Below are 20,070 nucleotides of genomic sequence, written 5' to 3'. Positions count from 1 at the left end.
TATTTGGCCTATCTGGCAATATATTCTTGCGCCTTAACTCAACTAAATATTTGACGCATTGCGGTAGACACACCTAACGATTGATGCGTGGCACTGGTGCCACGCTAGCATGGAGTCCGACAACCATGGAAGGCAGAATGTCAAAAGCGCCTATCTACGTCGTGGGTAAGAGCCCTGCCGGTTAGGCGCAACACTAACATGACCAATGCATAGCCCCAAGGTCATGCCCCGTATGTCATGTAGGATCGGATGTCAGAAAAAGTAGGTTCAGATGGGGAAGCGGGATCCTCTGCAGAAGGCGGTTGTTTGAGAAGAAAAAGTGTGGTCCGATGTAAAAAGATAAAAAAAAAGTTGAAATAGAGAATAGAGATGCATATGTGCTAGTCTTTTTTTTTTATTCGTTGATGAGACCCACTAGTAGTAGCTTCCGTTGGAGAGAAAAAGATCAATGTAGTTGCCTTGACCTATTTTTTGATATTTTTTTTCTTTTCTCATGGGGCATATATGTATCTATATGCCACCATAGTTCATGCCCTAAGGAGCCAAACGAACAAACAAGTTTTCTGAGGGGATGGTAGGGGGCATTTATAGGAGAATAATACACGACTTGGTAAGTTCTTCCATCCTCGTATTTGACAAGGTAGTACTACACGCTAGTTAGATATCACTTGTCAGTAGTACAATAGACACAGATCCAACCAATCACCACCTGACCCATGACTTGTCAGATCCATTCCTTGCTGCAGCATTTGGTCAGCAGGAGAATATCGGTTCCAACTTCCAAAGGCATCATTACAAGTACATAAAAATATATTGTGGCTGCCGCAACATTTTTTCCATTGGCTGATATGAACAAATGGGGGATCGCACTAGGATGGTTCATGCACATGCTCTTTCTTCTACAAAATACGAGACCTAATTTAGCAGCAGCCACCATCACCTTGGCCCTGATAGCTCAACTGCGTGGAGGTTGTCAGTGGAATCGACGATCCACTCAGAGTTTCGATGAGAAACCAGCTCTACCTCCTGCCGTGAGACTTCCACCTTTTGCCACTCATCCCATCTCTCCGCAAGACCATCGCCTTCGAGCATCCTTACCACTTCCGACATCTTCGGGCGCTCTGTGGGGGAGCCCTGTGTGCAAAGGAGCGCAACCTGGATCAGCGATTCCACCTCAACATCGATGTAGTTGGTCTGTAGGTCTGGATCCACCAACATCTCCAACCTTCTCTCCTTGAGCAATCCTTTCACCTGCACAAGTAAAATCAACAAAAAAAAGGGGATGACAATAAGGCAGCTCCCTACAACCAAACGGAAGAATGTTTTAGGACTGCCCCTCTACACATACTTAACTCTGTTAATGATGTAAACATCAAACAGAAGCCTTGCTAAAGCTCTGTTAATCACTTTTTTTGTTTAGAATAAGTTTGTACATAAAGCATTATGAACCTGGCTAGCTATTTGAACCAAGGAAATCTCACTAGTTAATTACCCAGTCAAGTAGCATGACATCGTCGTCATTGGCAAGGCGAGCAAGATCAAAGGCACGCTGTCCTGTAATAAGCTCCAAAAGCATAATTCCATAACCGAATACATCAGTTTTCTCTGAGGATTTTCCTGTTGAAAGATATTCTGGTGCAATATGCCCAATTGTTCCACGCACAGCAGTTGTTACATGGGTATCCTTGTAATCCATTAGTTTGGCCAAACCAAAATCCCCCACTACAGCTTCAAAGTCTTCATCTAATAAAATATTTGCAGCTTTCACATCACGATGGATGATCTTTGGATCACAGTGATCATGTAAATAGGAGAGGCCCCTGGCAGAACCCAATGCAATTCTTCTTCTCGTTTGCCAATCCAGTGGCGGTTCAGCTGGCCCTCGTTCTAAAAATATAAGCCAGTTAAATATATTCTTTAGAATTATATTCTACTACCTCTGTAAACAAATGGTGACCTAAAACGTCTTATATTTATTTACAGACGGAGTACATTATATTAAGACTTACAACGATCTGAAATATACAAGGAAAAGTGGAGAAACAGGGCAAAGTACCTCTTAGACGTGATGCAACACTTCCATTAGCCATGTATGGATACACAAGCAACCTTTCTGTTGGTGTCATACAGAATCCACGAAGACGCAATAAGTTTCTGTGTACAGCCATACTAATCATCTCAACTTCTGTTTGAAATTGTAGCTCCCCACCAGGTGTCCTCTCCTCCTTCAGTCTCTTGACAGCTACTAGCGTACCATCTGTTAGTCTCCCTTTGTAGACCTTGCCAAATCCACCTCTTCCAAGAATGTTCTTATTGCTGAAGGTATCCGTAGCAACTTGTAATTCTCTTAGTGAAAATCTTTTAAGCTGACCAAGATGGACCTCTGGATCCTCCTCGGCTGTATCACATAAGAAATTTCAGGCTACTGTCATCTTACAAGTAATTTTCCTCATGCTGGCTGCTACTGAATGCTTACCAGGTACATCAAAGAAATGCTCTTGCGGTTTCCTGCGGCGCCAGTATGCAAAACCAATTGCAGGAATAGCAAATAGCAAGGCAGCACCAGCAGCCACTCCACCAGCAATTGCTCCAGTACTAGAGGAACTACTTCCTGAACGAATGAGAACAAAACCATCAATTCCATACCTTGTTAAGTATCTGTGGGCTAAATAAAATCGTGTGTTGCCAAGCAATGTTCCAGAATAGGATGACAACAAATAAGAGAACCAAGCCAGAAAACAGGTCACACCATGGACATGAATTAGCTAACAAAGATGCAATCAGTAGTGGAAGCAGCACTAGGAGGCCACACAGGCAGTGACAGTAGCAGCTACTTGAACATTTTTCCACTGATAGGGGGTGGAGGTGTGCCATGAGATCTTGTATCATTGTTAAAAAACCAGAAGTTTTCATGCTGATTTATCATGCTGTGCGTTGGTAGCACATGAAGCACCAGATAATCTCCACCATAAAGGTAGGAAACAAGGAAGTCCAAAAAATGCATTCAATATCGACAGCAGTATCGACTCCAGCCTCTAGAACATTTTACTTGTTTCTGGACTACTCTCATAGTCTCATCCCATCTGGGATGTTACATCAATGAAAGAACATTGCAGCGGTCTTATTGCAATGGAAGGTATACATGAACTTAATAGCCAATCCGTAATTATGCATAAATCACCTGGTGATTGCTCAGGGGTTGGAGGGTTATATGGAGGTGGGGAGAAGGGAGGAGCGCCGGGGCAAGGTTTTGAAGTCCCAGGACCGCATAAGGCAGGGTTGTTGCCAAAACTGAAATGATAAACAAATGTGAATTGTTGGCATAACTGCAAAATAAACAAGTGTGAATTGAAGCAGCGTCAAGGCAAAGAAAACTGAATTTATCAACTAACATGCTAGCTTTACCTGATAGGGGTGAATAATGAAAATGAACCGGTTGATGGAACTTCTCCGGACAGCTTATTATTTGACAAATCCCTATGATTATTAGAAATATTCAGCTTTTGTTAATTAGACGCATCCTAGTTTGTACCAAAGGTTATGCTGAAGAAAAGGATGTAGCATAAGAAGACAAATACTTACAGAACTTGGAGAGCAGTAATAGCAGTTAAAGATTTAGGAATTGTGCCCGAAAGACTGTTGTTGTTAAGACGCCTATGCTCATATATAAGGAAAATGCACGAATTAGTATCACCTGGAGAGTGCTATAGGGAAAATTAACACAGTGGTTGAGTCTTGACCAAAGTTTCTATTTTAATAACTTAACAACAAGATAGATGCCATAAGAAGCGAGAAGAATCCGATGGAAACCAAATAAAATGAACACTCCGCTGAGACGTAAGAAGTTTTCAAAAAATATTTAAAAAAATGCTATGTTAGAAAGGTGATGTTCTGTTAACATGTAAAATTTGAAGTTCAAACTCATATTATATGGGAGGTAAGAAAAATATATATACATGAATATTGATGGTGTAGTTTTGTCAGTATTGAATGCTGAAAGTAATTTGTTTTCATACCTCCTAAATGAATTTGATTTGAACTTGAAATCTTACACGTTAATAGAACATCAACTCCCCAACATACTGTATTCTTTTTCATGATTTTTATAAAGTTTGAGACATAGTGTTTACATGGTTTTCCCCGATTTCTACCGTAACATGGTTTCCACTGGATATTTTGTCTTAATAAGAAACATAAAAGGAATGCCAAGTGGCAAACTACTCGTTGCCTGGAAAAGAGCAAAGAGCACAAATATAATGTGCACAAAAATTCACAGCAAAGACCAAATCAGGCAAACATAAATCAAAATTTTAAAAAATCCTACAAGGGGTACACACAGTACATTTCCCCCCATTTTTCAGCCTTTTAGTTGTTGGTGTTTTACACTTGCAATGGCAACACGTAAGTTGTTGCTTCAAATGGTTGAATCAAACTGCATGGCTACACTAGATAATTCTAAACACGAGGTTTTATGCTGCCATAATTGTAACTCTACCCAGGCAAATCAGAAAGCATCTCATTTTGGCCCAGTAGAGCTAAGTACCTCGTGTTACAATACATACAAAATCTGCACATGTGCATTTTTCAGAATGATCAGATTACTTAAATATTGAACAGCTAAAATGTATTTAAACAAGTGATCTCACAAAATCCTAATAGCCATCTTGGCACGAACATGGTTAAAATATCAAGTAAATGACTATGTATGTGAGTCTAGCATGACAGCAAAAATATCCCTACTATAACATCGTGTTATCTATAATGAGGCAAATGAAGGGATCATACAGGAATCGTAGCTTCAATAGGTTCCCCAATGAATCGGGTATTGGACCAGTGAAGTTGTTTAAGTACAAATCCAAACTGATCAAGTTTGTGAGGTTTCCAAGTTCGCTAGGTATTGTGCCAGTGATGTTATTACTGTAGAGCTCCCTGCAGCACAAAATTAAAACTGTTACTAAGTTGTATAAAAATAATTATGGGCCAAGACCCAAAAGTAGGTGATCACTGGCGCATTACAATAATTAGATTGACGGCACCAGCCTTATATGTAACACCCTTGCATGCACTAATCTAAGTTACTATCATCATGATCAATAGTCCAACTTTACTATTTCTTTTCCCATTATCTAGTACAATGTGGTACAGTAAGTAGACATTGTGATGATCTAACCCTACTTACATTCCAACAACAATACACTATGTGGTGAAGGAAATGAACATTTCAAATAGAATATCTGTTTTAATGCATCCATATATGTTATATTTTCGCCTGGGTTGGAAGATCAGAACGCTGACAAACTCTTCCACCATTTGCAGGTATCAGCAAGTATGGCATGTATGCAGGCACTTGGCAAAAAGAGGATAGCTTACAGGTATTGCAAGTTTTTTAGCTGACCAAGCTGTGGCACCAAAGTACCAAATAATGCAGCATTTCCAAGATCACTGAAAAATGCACATAAACTTCAGTATGAAATACAGTACAGGTGTATCTGCATAGTAGAGAAAAAGGTGGACCTACACTCTGATAACGCTGTTGTCGTTGTTGCAAGTAACATGAAACCAAGTGCACGGATTGACCAGAGTTGGATCCCAACTTTGTAGCACATTATTGGGATCATTTAAGTTAGTTCTTAGGCTATGCAATGCATCACCTGTAAATAATAGTGAGAAATGAATAATTCCTACATAAAATTTAACTGACAAATAATCAGTACATCCTACAAAAAATGAGATAATCATGTCATCCCAAGAGGAGCAACATGACCCCAGTTACAGCATGCATTAGCACAATTAGCACCTAATATTCCTTGTGTAGATTGAATATATGATTTTTCATGGGGGCCAATCACCAGGTTATATCATACACAAATAAACAGAACGAAAAGGCCAGCTTGCATTCCCTTCGTGCTCATCTTGAATCTGACAGCTCTACCATCATAAGTCTGCTGTGTTGTAGATTTTTCATTACATTGACCTTTGGTATTTAGTAACGTTATATTGTGTGGGAAAAAAAATAGCATAATATGTTTTATACCAAAGAGCAAATAAACAGCACATGAGAGACACATAAGTATCAACAGATGGCATAAGTAACGAAAGCTGCAGTGCCAACTTTGTGGCTGTTGAGGTTTCTAGTGCAATGTCGAACAAGCAATCACCATCAGGCTTCAGGTGATTTAGCCTTCCGGTTCAGGCTTGCGACTTGAAAGACGCCCTCTAGCTTATAGAAAGAGCCACATACAGTATCAAAACGTTCAACAACACAACTGGTTAGGTGAAAAAACAGAATTTGGTACAAGAGAATTGCCCAATGACCATCAACTTTGACCGATTGAAACCCAGAAGAGCAACATCATTTTGAACTGGGAACGTAAAAGCACCCTGAGGCAACAACAAAAGTGCACAGTGGGATATCCTAATCAACCCCAGAGTACACCAATCAGGCTCAAGCAAACCGCAGGCGACGAACAATTCACAGGAGTAAGCAAACCAACTGGAAGTGTATCAACGCGGGCACAAGTAAGCAAACCACGAGTTTAAATCTAACAAGAAGACGCTTCCAAAAACAAACAAACAAAAATCTAACAAGAAAACCACATCGTAGAAACGTCCTAATCAACCCTAACAACCACGACCACGACTGGACTAACGTTGGCAAGGCAGATAGATGGGCACATAAGCCATCATATTCATGGTCATGGGGCAACATACGCAGAGCAAACTAACGCAAGCCTATTATTAGTAGCCCTCTGAAGCAAAACGCAAAGCAGAGATCCCAGCCCCAAGCATTGTCGGGTTTTGTGACGCAGTATAAATATAAAATCATGTCAAAACCACAGCAAACGAGCGACGATGATCCGCTCCGATTTCCGGTCAAAATCGCCCCAAATTGATTGTGTGCCCTGGATTGAAGCAGCAGATTTAAATTTGCTCGACCAAGAGCAAAACCCCAGCCTCGAGAACCTCCAACGGAAGCAAACCAGCAAAGCAAAGCAGACCTTCCGTGTTTGCAAGCACGCGCGCGGCCTGGTGAAGCAGCAGCAGCGCCCAGATCGCCCACGGCGGCGCCCCCATTGCCGCCGCCCTAGATCCCACAGCAGCAGCCGCCGCCGCGCATTCCACTCCCCGCAGAGGCCAAGCCTTTTTGCGACAGAGGCGAAGATTCGGGGCGCAGCTTTTTGCCCTCCTCCCGTCCGCTTCGATCTCCTCGGCCCGAAGCCCCGAACCGAACCCTCTCCTCTGCTCTGCTCTGCTCTGCTCTTTTCGGCGACTTGTTTTTTTTTTTTTGAGGTTCGTCTCCTTTCTTATCACGGTTGCTTAAGCTACTGGTCAGTGTACATGCATTGCACTTTAATTTGAAAGTATATTAAGTGCGTCCGGATATTAAGTATGATATTATTTACGTGTTATTATATGATTAGCATTATTTTTAGCATGAAATTAACAGTACGCTAAATGTGTCGAGCGCTCGACATTGAAACAGTCTAGATCGTTGGATCGACATGATTTGATGGCCGAGATAAATTGGATCTGCCCCTTTGGGTCTTTTATATTGGTATATAGATGAGACACATGGTTTTTTTTTGCACAGTACCATCATATATACGCGTATACACCCACCCGTATAAGCACACACGTATACCACTGTCCGGCTAACGGAAGACGTGCATACGCTTCGATGAGCCAACGGAAGCGACGCTGCCACCAACACCCGCACGCCGGCTCCAGGCCGTATTGGCGCTGGTAGACAAACTACAAGCCACGCCAGGAGACCCGAAACGCTTGGTTGATCTAATGTGGGTCCTCCACAGAACACTGGAGCTCCAGGATAACGCCGAACGTTCACGAGACAGCCTCATCGGCACCGCTAGCGTCCTTTCTGCTGCAAATCACTCACCCCGCAACCAAAGACAAGGGTCAGTGCAACGTCCAGAGGCTGCACCAGAGGCGGATGCAGGAAACCTCCGTCAGCCAATCTCAGTTGTGGCGATTAAACAAAGGACAACGCTCCCCGCAAGAGGTCCAGTCGCAATAGGGCACATAGGGGCTTACCCTGACCCCCAAAGCCAGGGGACGGAGCACTACAGGCAGAATCAAGGAGCCCCACCACCGCGTTTAAAGACGCTTACGTCCAACATCGCTCCACCATGTTTCGGTCACGTGGTGATCACACACCAATTCTCACATCTGTTCATAGTGCGCTGCGTCGAGAAGTACTCCAGCGACACAAAACTAGATCATTGGCTCAACGATTACCTGGTGGCAATCGGGAAGGCCAACGGAGACATTGGCAACGCACTACGACACATTCCTATGTGTCTCATCGGACATACGTGCTCTTGGTTGAGCGGCCTCCTGCCCAACTCCATCAACACCCGGGCCGACTTCGAGCATGCCTTCTTCAACAATTTTGGGGCACATACCAGCGCCCAAGGAGTGGCGTCGACCTCCAGAACATTATACAGGGCGACAACGAGTCCATCCATGACTTTGTTGCATGGTGACTCAAGAAGAGAAACACTTTAACCAATATCTCCGATGGAAATGCCATCGAGACATTTGTCAATGGCGTGCAGGACCCCTTCTTCCGCTGCAAGCTCGGTAAGAAGAGGGGAGAGAGCAAGCTAACATCAATGGCAACCCTCATGAAGATAGCCAACGACTATGCTAGAGGCGAGGAGATCACACAGACGGGTCGACAGCCTGAAAACCGTGGAGCCCGCCGGCAGGGACAACTCCAAAGCCCGCGGTAACAAAGGCAAGGAAGAACGCAAGAGGAAAGAAGAGCAAGACTCAGAGCTAGTTACTACAGAAAGCAAGCCGGAAGAAGCCGGGATAAAGAAGCAAAGATCGGGTGGCAAGCCCAGGTGGTTGATACGTCTTTGTCGTATCTACTTTTCCTAACGCTTTTGCTCTTGTTTTGGACTCTAATTTGCATGATTTGAATGAAAGTAACCCAAACTAACGTTGTTTTCAGCAACACTACCATGGTGTTGTTTTTGTGCAGAAATAAAAGTTCTCGGAATTGGACGAAACTTTTGGAGTTTTTTTATGGAATAAATGAAGAATATTGGAACCAAGATCCACCGAAGGGGGCCACCCTGTGCCCACAAGGCACCAGGGCACACCTACCCCCCTGGGTGCGCCCTGGTGGGTTGTGGGGCCCTCGTGGCTCCGCTGACCCTAATCTGGATACTATAAATTCCTATTTCCCGAGAAAAAAAATAGGAGAGGAAGTTTAATCGCGTTTCGCAATACGGAGCCGCCGCCACCTCCTGCTCTTCATCGGAAGGCCAGATCTGGAGTCCGTTCTGGGCTCTGGAGAACGGGATTCGCCGTCATCGTCGTCACCAACCATCGTCCATCACCAATTTCATAATGCTCATCGTCGGGAGTGAGTAATCTCTTTGTAGGCTTGCTGGACGGTGATGGGTTGGATGAGATTCATCATGTAATAGAGTTAGTTTTGTTAGGGCTTGATCCTTAGTATCCACTATGTTCTGAGATTGATGTTGTTGTGACTTTGCTGTGCTTAATGCTTGTCACTAGGGCCCGAGTGCCATGATTTCAGATTTGAACTGTTTGTGTTTTCACCAATATGTTTGTGTTCTTGATCCTACCATGCAAGTTATATGCACCTATTACGTGTTATGATCCGCATACCCCAAGGTGACAATAATTGGGATTCTTTCCGGTGATTACCGTAGTTTGAGGAGTTCATGTATTCATTATGTGTTAATGCTTTGTTCCGGTTCTCTATTAAAAGGAGACCTTAATATCCCTTAGTTTCCTTATGGACCCCACTGCCATGGGAGGGTAGGACAAAAAATGTCATGCAAGTTTTTTTCCATAAGCACGTTTGACTATTACGGAATACATGCCTACATTACATTTATGAATTGGAGCTAGTTCTGTGTCGCCCTAGGTCATGACTGTTACATGATGAATATTATCCAATGATATTACTGATCCAATGCCTACGAGCTTTTCATATATTGTTCTTGCTGAGTTACTATTACTATTGCTACTGTCACAACTGCTACAAAATTACTGCTACCATTGTTACCGTTACTATTACTGTTACCATTTATCCTATCACTACCAAATTACCGTACTACTATGCTACTGATCACTTTGCTACAAAATATTTAGTCACCAGGTGTGGTTGAATTGACAACTCAACTGCTAATACTTAAATATTCTTTGGCTTCCCTTGTGTCGAATCAATAAATTTGGGTTGAATACTCTGCCCTCGAAAACTTTTGCGATCCCCTATACTTATGGGTTATCAAGACCTTTTTCTGGCGCCATTGCAGGGGAGCATTGCTATATTTCGTGAGTCACTTGGGATTTATATATGTTGATCACTATGAAGAATCTTAAGGATGATAGAACCAAGATCATTGCCTCTAAGACGAGCGGAGGTAAGGAACTGTTATCTAGCTCTGCACTTGATTCACCTTCTGTTTTGAGTAAGCTTGCAACTCCACAACATGCTATTAATTCTGATATGTTGCAAGTAATTGATGATGCTACTTCTACTATGAATGTTGCTAGTACTTTGCTTGATAAGACTGTGCCACTAGGTGAATTTCTTGATGAAACTCGCTAGAGCTAAAGAAATTGAGAATGTTGAAACAAATGAAACTACTGAAACTGAGAATTATGATTCACCTCTTGGAACTAGTGGCCCTAGATATGAATTGCGCAAGATACCTGAGGGTTATGTTATGGATGGAGAGATAGCCAGAGATTTTCTTGCTTGTAAAGATAGAGATGACCTTAAGACATTACTAAGCAAGTTGAAAGAAAAATCCTTAAATTCTAGAATGAAATATGATCCTAAGTTTGCTACTTCACCTATCTTTATTACTAATAAGGATTATGAGCTCTCCGTTGATCCTGAGTTAATTACTTTGGTTGAATCTGATCCTTTCCATGGCTATGAAACTGAAACTCCTGTGGCACATCTCACTAAATTAAATGATATAGCCACCCTATTTGCTCATGAGGAAAAAAATTGATATTACTATATCCTTAAGTTATTTCCTTTCTCGTTAAAAGGTGATGCTAAGACTTGGTATAATACTCTTGCTCCTGGTTGTGTGCGTAGTCCCCAGGATATGATTTATTACTTCTTTGGAAAATATTTTCCTGCTCATAAGAAACAAGCTGTGTTACAGGAAATATTTAACTTTGTGCAAATTGAAGAAGAGAGTTTCCCACATGCTTGGGGGAGGCTTCTCCAATTTTCAAATGCTTTGCTTGATCATCCTCTTAATAAAAATGTAATACTTGATATCTTTTTACAATGGACTAACCGATGCTTCTCAGGACTACCGAGATAGTTGTGCTGGTTGTGTTTTCAGGGAACGAACTATTGAGCAAGCAGAAGAACTATTGAATAATATCTTGAAGAATGATAATGATTGGACACTTTCTGAACCACCGCCTAAACCCACTCCGAAGAAGAGGGGTATTTTATTTCTCAGTCCTGAAGATATGTAAGAAGCAAAGAAATGCATGAAGGAAAAGGGTATTAAAGCCGAGGATGTTAAAAATTTATCACCTATTGAAGAAATACATGGTCTCGATGCACCACCACAGGTGGTAGAGGTAAATTATTTTCTGAAGTTTGATGAAGGTGATATCCCTTACAATAAACACCCTAGACAATGCTTGTATGAGTTTGACAATTACATTATAAAGCAAGATCACTTCAATGCCTATGCTATGAAACAATTAAAGCATAATGCCGACATGATCGGTTGCTTGAGTGACTTGTTATTTAGAATTACTAATGATGTTTAAGGTGTAGGAAAACATGCTTCTATGGTTCAGACTCAATTGGAACAAGTTGCTAAATCTCAAAGTGAATTGCTTAGTGAAATGAAAAATAATATGAATGATAATGCTATTAGGGTGATGACTAGAGGGGGTAGATGAAGGAAATATGCCCTAGAGGCAATAATAAAGTTGTTATTTATATTTCCTTATATCATGATAAATGTTTGTCGGCGTCCTGGGAACGGGGGTCCCCAGACTTGCCTGCCTGTGGCCCACGGCGTGGCTCCACCAGCGGCCCTGTACGACCCATCTTCACCAGCAAACACTCAAGACCCACGTGAGGGGCCAAGCCTCGCGAGGCGGATGACGCAAGACCTCCTCGGGGCGGCCTCACCAGGCGGCCTCGCGAGGGGCGGAGAGATCAAGGCAAGGGGCACCTCGCGAGGTTCCTGTGACGTAAGCCATGACGACCGGGGCCAGGCGAGCGCCAGCGCGCGCAGTGTCCTCGTTTCCTCTTTGGTGCTAAAGAGGCAAGCGCAGACGAGGAGTCCCGAGGCATCAGGCAAAGGTTTCCATATCAGTGCAACGAGACCAAGACCAGCAGGACAGAGGTCGCCGTGGAGCCCAAGACGGCGTCACCACCAGAGCCTTTGGCAGGCGAAGACCACCTTTAGTCAGGATAACTTGTACTAGTTGTCTCCCTTCAAATTTGGCCGTTGTGGGATCCCTTCCTACCTAAACATTTGGGAAGAGGACCACGGCCTCTATAAATGGGACTAGCCACCACCTTAGCAAGAGAGGGATCGTTCGGATCACCAGCCACCACACTAGCTCACCGAGCACAAGAGCACCTCTCCTCAGGAGGTTGTTATTCCCCTGTACTAGTTCTTCCTCAGCCCAAGAGGCAATCCACCACACCACATTGGAGTAGGGTATTACACCACATCGGTGGCCCGAACCAGTATAAACTCTTGTGTCCCTTGTTCTGTGAGTTCGACGTGCTGAGCCTTGAGACCGAGGTGAGGGCGTGAGCTAGGGGGAGGAGAGATCTTCGTGCGCACCCCAGTGTTCGAACCTCAAGGGTTTTGCCGGAACCCGAAATTTGACATTTGGCGTGCCAGGTAGGGGTGCGCCGAAGCCTTCCTTTCGTCGATCCACGCTTTGCCATCACCGCGCCTTGCCCCCATGGCCGGCGTTGCTCTTCCGGCTGCGATGACGGATGCCCGTGGCGGGGCCAGGGGGCTCCGAGCCTTAGCCCCCGCCTTGCGGTGGGTGTAGTGGCCACCCAAGTTCAAGCCAGAGATGCTGCCACGTTACGACGGCGCGGCGGACCCGTCGGCCTTCCTGCTGGCGTATGAAGAGGCCGTCCTGAAGGCTGGGGGAGATGACAAGGTCATGGCCAACTAGCTTCCCATGGCCCTCGCTGGTGCACTGCCCGCCTAGCTGCTCAACCTCCCAGGATCTACGGTGGCATCTTGGGAGGAGCTGCGCAGCCTCTTCGCTGCGCGCTTCACGGCACCGGCACCCCTCGCTATCGCGGCCCTCCTCGGCGGCTCGCAAGCGCCACCCTCGGACCGTCACACCAAGCCGTTCTTTCGCGAGATCGGCGCCGCCTCCGCGCGGCAGGGGGCTCCCCCGGGTTGGGCGGCGCCCAAGGCTGACCTGACCTTTGACTCAGGGGATCACCCAGTCACCACCATCGGCTCGGGCGTGCTCCCAATGCTTTGCACGCCCACCATCTGCAGCGTAGCCGTCTCCAAGACCCTCATCGACGGCGGCGCCGGCCTCAACGTGCTCTCTATGGAGGCTTTTAGCCTCCTTCACGTACCGCTCGAGCGGCTCCGCCCTAGCAAGCCCTTCTCCGGGGTCGGCGGTGGCTCCTCCAGCCCCCTGGGGCAGATCCGTCTTCCCGTGACCTTCGGCACCCGCGACAACTATCGCACGAGCTGATCGACTTTGACATCGCCTGCATTGGCCTCCCGTACAACGCCATCCTCGGGTACCCGGCTCTGGCTCAGTTTATGGCGGCAACCCATCCGGCCTACAACCTCATGAAGATGCCCGCGAGCAAGGACGTCCTCACCGTAGTTGGAGATACCAAGGAAGCTCTGGTAGCGCTCAAGCTTTCCCTCAAAACCGCCGCGGCAGCGCGACCGGCCGACGAGGCCATCTCCGGAGTTAAGGAGGCCGCACCGGCTAAGAAGAAGCAGTTGTTCACTCAAGATCGGGCAGAAACCAAGCAGGTGCCGGTCGAGGAAGATGGGTCCTCTGGAGCCACCTTCACCATAGGTGCCAACCTCGACCCGGATCAAGAGGAGGCATTGGTGAAGTTCTTGCGCGCAAACAAGGAAGTATTCGCCTGGGAGCCCAAACAGCTAGGGGCCCAAGAGGGGTGATCGAGCATCACATGAGGGTGTACCCCAATGTGCGCCCTGTGAAGCAGAAGGCTTGGCGACGGTCTACGAAGAAGCAGTCCTTCATCGTCCAGGAAACCCGCAAGCTGGAGGCAGCAGGTGTCATTCGCGAGGTTCGTTACCCCGAGTGGCTGGCGAACCCCGTCGTTGTGCCAAAGAAAGGCGGGAAGGAGCGCATGTGTGTCGACTTCGCCAACCTCAACAAGGCCTGTCCCCAAGATCCGTTCCCGCTTCCACGCATCGACCAGATCGTTGACTCCACCGCCGAGTGTGACCTGCTATGCTTCCTGGATGCGTTTTCAGGCTATCACCAGATCAAGATGGCGGTAGAGGATGTGGAGAAGACAGCCTTCCTGACCCCGTGTGGGGTGTACTGCTACACTTGCATGCCGTTTGGGCTGGGCAACGCAGGCGCGACCTTCCAACGGCTGATGCACATCGCCCTGGGTTAGCAGCTCGGGAGGAACACTGAAGCCTACATCGACGACATTGTGGTAAAGTCTCAGGAGGCGAGGACTTTGATTCAGGACCTGGAGGAGACCTTCGCGAGCCTGCGCCAGGTGGACTTGCGGCTCAACCCAGAGAAGTGCGTATTTGGTGTCCCCTCCGGCAAGCTGCTGGGCTTCCTTGTGTCCCACAGAGGGATCGAGACCAACCCGGAGAAGGTCAAGGCGATCGAAGACATGAGCCCACCACAAACCCTCAAGGAGATGCAGAAGCTTGCCGGCTGCATGACCTCGCTGGGGCGCTTCATCTCCAAGCTGGGAGAGCACGCCCTACCGTTCTTCAAGCTGATGAAGAAGAAGGGCCCATTTGAGTGGACCCCGGAGGCTGACCAAGCATTTCAAGACCTCAAGAGATACCTGACCAGCCCTCCGGTGACGGTGGCGCCCCGCCCTCTCGAGCCCCTGATGCTTTACCTTGCCGCCACTCCTTACTCCGCCAGCGCAGCTCTGGTGGCGGTCCGGGAAGAGCGCCAGGCCAAGGATGCGTCGCGCCGAGCCACGCCCCCAGCCGGGGCGATACAAGACCCGGAGGGCACCGCAAGGGCTGCAGCAATGCCAACGGATGACCATGCTCAGCAAGACGGCGCCCTTGGGCCTGCAGAGGCCCCAATGAGTGACCAGGCTCCGGGGGTTCCATCGCCTCAGGAGGCGCCTCAACCTCCGACAGACATAGGCCCCGTCGACGCGCTTGCCCTCGTCGAGCACCTAGTGTATTTCATTAGCACGGTACTGCGGGATGCAAGGGCACGGTACCCCATGCCTCAGAAGCTCTTGCTCGCGCTCTTGGTGGCCTCACGTAAGCTATGGCACTACTTTCAAGGTCACCCAATCAAGGTTGTCTCGGCCTACCCACTGGAGAGGGTACTCAGGAGCCCCAACGCTGCTGGAAGAGTCACCGAGTGGAATATCAAGCTGCAGGCATTCCAGCTGGAGTTCAGCACAACCAGGGTCATCAAGGGAGCCGCACTCGCCGACTTCGTGGCAGAATGGACGGACACCCCGGGGCTTGAAGCAGGCGAGGATCGATCCCTCTCGCTGGGAAGTGAAGCGCCTGATGGCTGGGTTATGTATTTCGATGGCGCATTTGCGTGCCAGGGTGCGGGGGCTGGAGCAGTGCTCATCTCGCCCACTCAGGACAAGCTCTACTACACCATGCAGCTCTGCTTCTAGCAGGGCGAGAAGGTCTCCAACAACATAGCGGAGTACGAAGGCCTCATAACTGGCCTTACGGCTGCGGTTGCCCTGGGGGTGAAGCGCCTCACCATCAGGGGCTCGCAACTTCTCGTCAACTTCTCCAACAAGGTATACGAGCCGAGGGACGAGCACATGGAGGCATACCTCGCGGAGGTACGAAAATGGAAAAGCAGTTCTTGGGCCTAGAATTGCAGCACATGCCCCGTGGCACCAACAAGGAGGCCGACGACATTGCCAAGAGAGCATCCAAGCAACTACCCCAAGAGCCTGGCGTCTTCAAGGAGCGGCTATTCAAGCCGTCGGCAGCACCTCCGCTTTCGAGGCCGGCGCCGCCTCGGGAGGAGCTCCCCCAACCACCTGCTTTGGGAGCCCCGGCCTGCGGCCCGTCCTCGGGAGCATGCCTACTCTTGGTGCTCGAGCCTCAGGAGGGGTGCTGGACCAAGGAGTTCAAGGAATACCTTACGCAAGGGACGCTGCTGGAGAAAGAGGAGGACGTGGAGCGCGTGGCCTGACAGGCCACGGCATACTGCATCCAGGACGGGAGTTATACAGGAAGCGGTCGAATGACGTTTCCCTGTGTTGTATCTCCAGGGAACAGGGGAAAGAGTTGCTAGCTGACATACATGGCGGAGACTGCGGGCACCACTCGTCTTCACGAACCCTCGTCGGCAAGGCGTTCCTCAACGGGTTCTACTGGCCTACGGCGCTCAACGATGCGACTGAGCTGGTGAAGTCCTGCGAGGCCTGTCAATTCCACGCCAAGCAGTTCCATCAGCCAGCTCAGGGCCTCCAGACCATCCTGCTCTCGTGGCCATTCGCAGTCTGGGGGCTGGATATCTTGGGCCCGTTCCCTCGAGCGCCTGGGGGCTACCGCTACCTCTACGTCGCCATCGGCAAATTCACCAAATGGGCGGAGGTAGAAGTTGTCCGCACCATCCCGGTCGGATCTGCGGTCAAGTTCATCAAGGGTCTCGTAAGCCGGTTCGGGGTCCCTAATCACGTCATCACCGACAACGGCTCGTAGTTCACTAGCAATCTCTTCAAGACATATTGTGCTAACCTTGGAACGCAGGTCTGCTATGCTTCGGTGGCACACCCTAGGAGCAACGGTCAAGCCGAACGCGCCAACGCGGAGGTCCTGAGAGGCCTCAAGACCAGGACCTTCAAGAAGAAGCTCGAGGCCTGCGGCAGGGGCTGGCACGACGAGCTCCAGTCTGTGTTGTGGTCCATCCGCACCACCGCCACCAAGCCAACGGGCGAGACCCCGTTCTTCCTCGTCAACGGAGCAGAAGCGGTTCTCCCACACGAGGTCAGGCATCGCTCCGTGCAGGTCCTGGCGTTTGATGAGACGCAGCTGGACGCCATGCGGGGGATGGACCTTGTGCTGGGGGAGGAACGCCACCGCGAGGCCACGCTTCGAGCAGCAAGATATCAGCAGGCGCTGCGGCGGTATCACTGCCGCAGCATCCGCTCCAGGACGCTCGAGGTGGGTGACCTCGTCCTAAGGCGGGTGCTCTCCAGGGAAGGGCTGCATAAGCTTTCACCCATGTGTGAGGGCCCGTTTAGGGTCGCCCACGTCTCCAGGCCTGGCGCCGTGCGCCTAGAGACGCAGGGTAGGGTCCCCATCCAGAATGCGTGGAACATCCAGCACCTCCGGAAGTTCTACCCATGAAGCAAGGCCCGACGCTTGTGAAGCAAGGCCCAGTGCCTGTGAAGGTCTCTGCTCGTGACACTCTCACGTAATAATGAGTGGGGCTGTACATGCCCCGGAGTCTCAGGAGTGCCGCCCTCGGGCCTCGGGGGCTCCCTCCCACGTCCTAGTGGCAGCACTTAGCTCCGCGCTAGTGAGAAGACTAGACTAGCTAGGTGCCAGACGCGGCTTTTCATTTGCTTTCCGCAGTTGGCTTGCCCCTCTTTAATGACAATTTGCTTTCTGGTGTTCCTTGCCAGCTTGGTTCCATCGCCTTTTGCCTCCTTTTCTGCCCTCGGTTCCTTGTTTTGACCAGTAATCTCCCTCGCATGCCTCGCGAGGGGGCTGGACAGGTGCCCTCGTGAGCGTTTTTTCCTGTTCTTCACGAGGCACCCTCGCTCAAGCTCGCAAGCTGGCGCACCTCTCTCAATCCGTGCCCCTCGGGTACCGCGATGCGAAGCGCTGGGTCATGGCGGTTGCGCCTGCGACCAGGGCGCGGAAGGGCTCGGAAGAATAAAGAGTTTCCTAACGAATTTTTGCAGTTCCTAGACGCCTCCCAAGCCAAGGAGGCCTCACCAGGTACTGGGAAATGCGCGCCTCACGAGGCGGAAACTACTTCAAGCGCGTCAAGCTAAGTTATTTCTACACGCCTACATAAAACGTTGATGCTGCAACACGACACAGGAACGATAAACATAGCATAGCAACTTGGAAATCATGGTTCGTTGCACGCCCCTGCGGGGCCCCATACTTGTCTCTCTCTTAATGCAGGAAGAAAAGGAAGAACGAAAAAAAAGTGGTGCGCGCCCCGTGGCAGTCACGAGGATGGGCCCATGGCGCTCTCCTGGGCTCAGCCAGACCCCTCCTCGCGCTTCACTGGGGCGCGGCAACGAGACGACCTGCTACCACCCTCAAAGCGGGCGCGGCGGCGTGGCGGCTGGTCGTAGCCACCACCACTGGAGCTGTCATCGGAAGAAGAGTCGCCGTAGCAGGACGAGCCATGGCTGGCGTCGAGGACAAGCCTGCCTTCACCCTTGTCGCGGCCGTCGCCGAGGCTGAGCACCTCACCACCATCGTTGTCCTCAGGGCAGCACCCGACGTGGCGACCATCTTCCCCGAACACCCTCACGTAGAGGGTCACGTTGCCGTCGTACTTGAAGTGGAGGGTGCACTGCCGGCCCAGGCCGCGCGCGCGGGCAAACATCTGCCAGCCGCGGGCCAGGGCTGCGTTGCCCGCGATGGAGACCTCGACCGCGACCCATGAAGCCTTGCCGCAGCAGTCGTCCGCCTGCAGCCAGAGACCGCCTGGACCCGTGGCTGGCAGCTCGCCGACAAAGAAGCGCGGGAGCTGAAGTCAGGTGCCAGCCGGGTTCTCTGACCACACGACGAACTCCGGCAGCACCTCCGCCGAGTGGAAGCACGGCCGGGGAGGCTGCGCGACCATGGCGCGCCTCCCTTCATCGACAGGGCTGCCATGACCTGGGCGACTCCCACCACGCAAAGAGGCACCGCCGCGGCCGCGAGGGGTCACGACGGGGGTCGCGGTGTGCTTGTGGAGGCGGTCGCGCCCCCTCTTGGGCGGCAGTGAGCCGGGCCCCTCCTGGCGGGGCTTCCCCTTCTCTGCGGCCGAGAACCTCTTCGCAGGCGCCATGGGTGTCGCTGCCGGCAGTGAAGCAAGGGAGAAGAAATGAGCGGAGCAGGAAGAGATGAGTGATGGGAGCTCCGCCCCCTCCTCATTTATAGCGGAAGAAGGCCAACTGACGATCCCCACGATCACAGGTAATGATGATTTTTCTCTGCATGCAACAGGGACTCATCAAGTCGGGCAGTTGCCGCGGCAGCGTGGGGAAGCGGAGACGCCCACGTCCAATCAATCGCCATGCGTCAAGCGAAGCTGCAGGCTGTTGGGGCCCGTGGCGCTCCGCACTTGCCCCTTGGCTTCACCTCGAAGCCAAGTCCGGGCGTGCCTTGGGCCCGGGGGCTACTGTCGGCATCCTGGAAACGGGGGGGTCCCCAGACTTGCCTGCCTGCGGCCCACGGCATGGCTCCACCAGCGGCCCTGTACGGCCCATCTTCACCAGCAAACACTCAAGACCCTCGCGAGGGGCCAAGCCTCGCGAGGCGGACGATGCAAGACCTCCTCGGGGGCGGCCTCACCAGGCTGCCTCGCGAGGGGCGGAGAGGTCAAGGCAAGGGGCACCTCGCGAGGTTCCTGTGACGTAAGCCATGACGACCGGGGCCAAGCGGGCGCTAGGCGGGCGCCATCGGGCGCAGTGTCCTCGTTTCCTCTTTGGTGCTAAAGAGGCAAGCACAGGCGAGGAGTCCCGAGGCATCAGGCAAAGGTTTCCATATCAGTGCAACGAGACCAAGACCAGCAGGACGGAGGTCGCCGTGGAGCCCAAGACGGCGTCACCACCAGAGCCTTTGGTAGGCGAAGACCACCTTTAGTCAGGATAACTTGTACTAGTTGTCTCCCTTC

At 49.8% G+C, this 20,070-nt stretch overlaps 1 protein-coding gene across 2 annotated transcripts; it reads right to left on the bottom strand.

Moving 5' to 3' along the window:
* Positions 1 to 767: 767 nt before the first annotated feature.
* Positions 768 to 7,313, bottom strand: LOC109744733 (LRR receptor kinase BAK1). 2 transcript variants are annotated; one of them, XM_020303880.4, is made up of 11 exons: positions 6,999 to 7,313; positions 5,519 to 5,651; positions 5,371 to 5,442; positions 4,786 to 4,929; positions 3,583 to 3,654; positions 3,406 to 3,477; positions 3,182 to 3,291; positions 2,477 to 2,611; positions 2,057 to 2,398; positions 1,493 to 1,887; positions 768 to 1,251 (listed from the first exon to the last, which is right to left on the bottom strand). In XM_020303880.4, the coding sequence occupies exons 1-11, from the start codon at positions 7,072 to 7,074 to the stop codon at positions 937 to 939; spliced, it is 1,866 nt and encodes a 621-aa protein (XP_020159469.1). In that variant the 5' UTR covers positions 7,075 to 7,313; the 3' UTR covers positions 768 to 936. The 2 variants fall into 2 exon arrangements, with proteins under 2 accessions (XP_020159469.1, XP_073359430.1); XM_073503329.1 differs by having other exon boundaries at positions 5,519 to 6,902; positions 6,999 to 7,274.
* Between the last annotated feature and the right edge of the window lie 12,757 nt (positions 7,314 to 20,070).

The sequence above is a fragment of the Aegilops tauschii genome, chromosome 7, assembly GCF_002575655.3.
Source record: "Aegilops tauschii subsp. strangulata cultivar AL8/78 chromosome 7, Aet v6.0, whole genome shotgun sequence".
NCBI lineage: Eukaryota > Viridiplantae > Streptophyta > Magnoliopsida > Poales > Poaceae > Aegilops > Aegilops tauschii.
The sequence above is the reverse complement of the archived record's forward strand: the minus strand, read 5'-3'. Positions and strand labels throughout refer to the sequence as shown.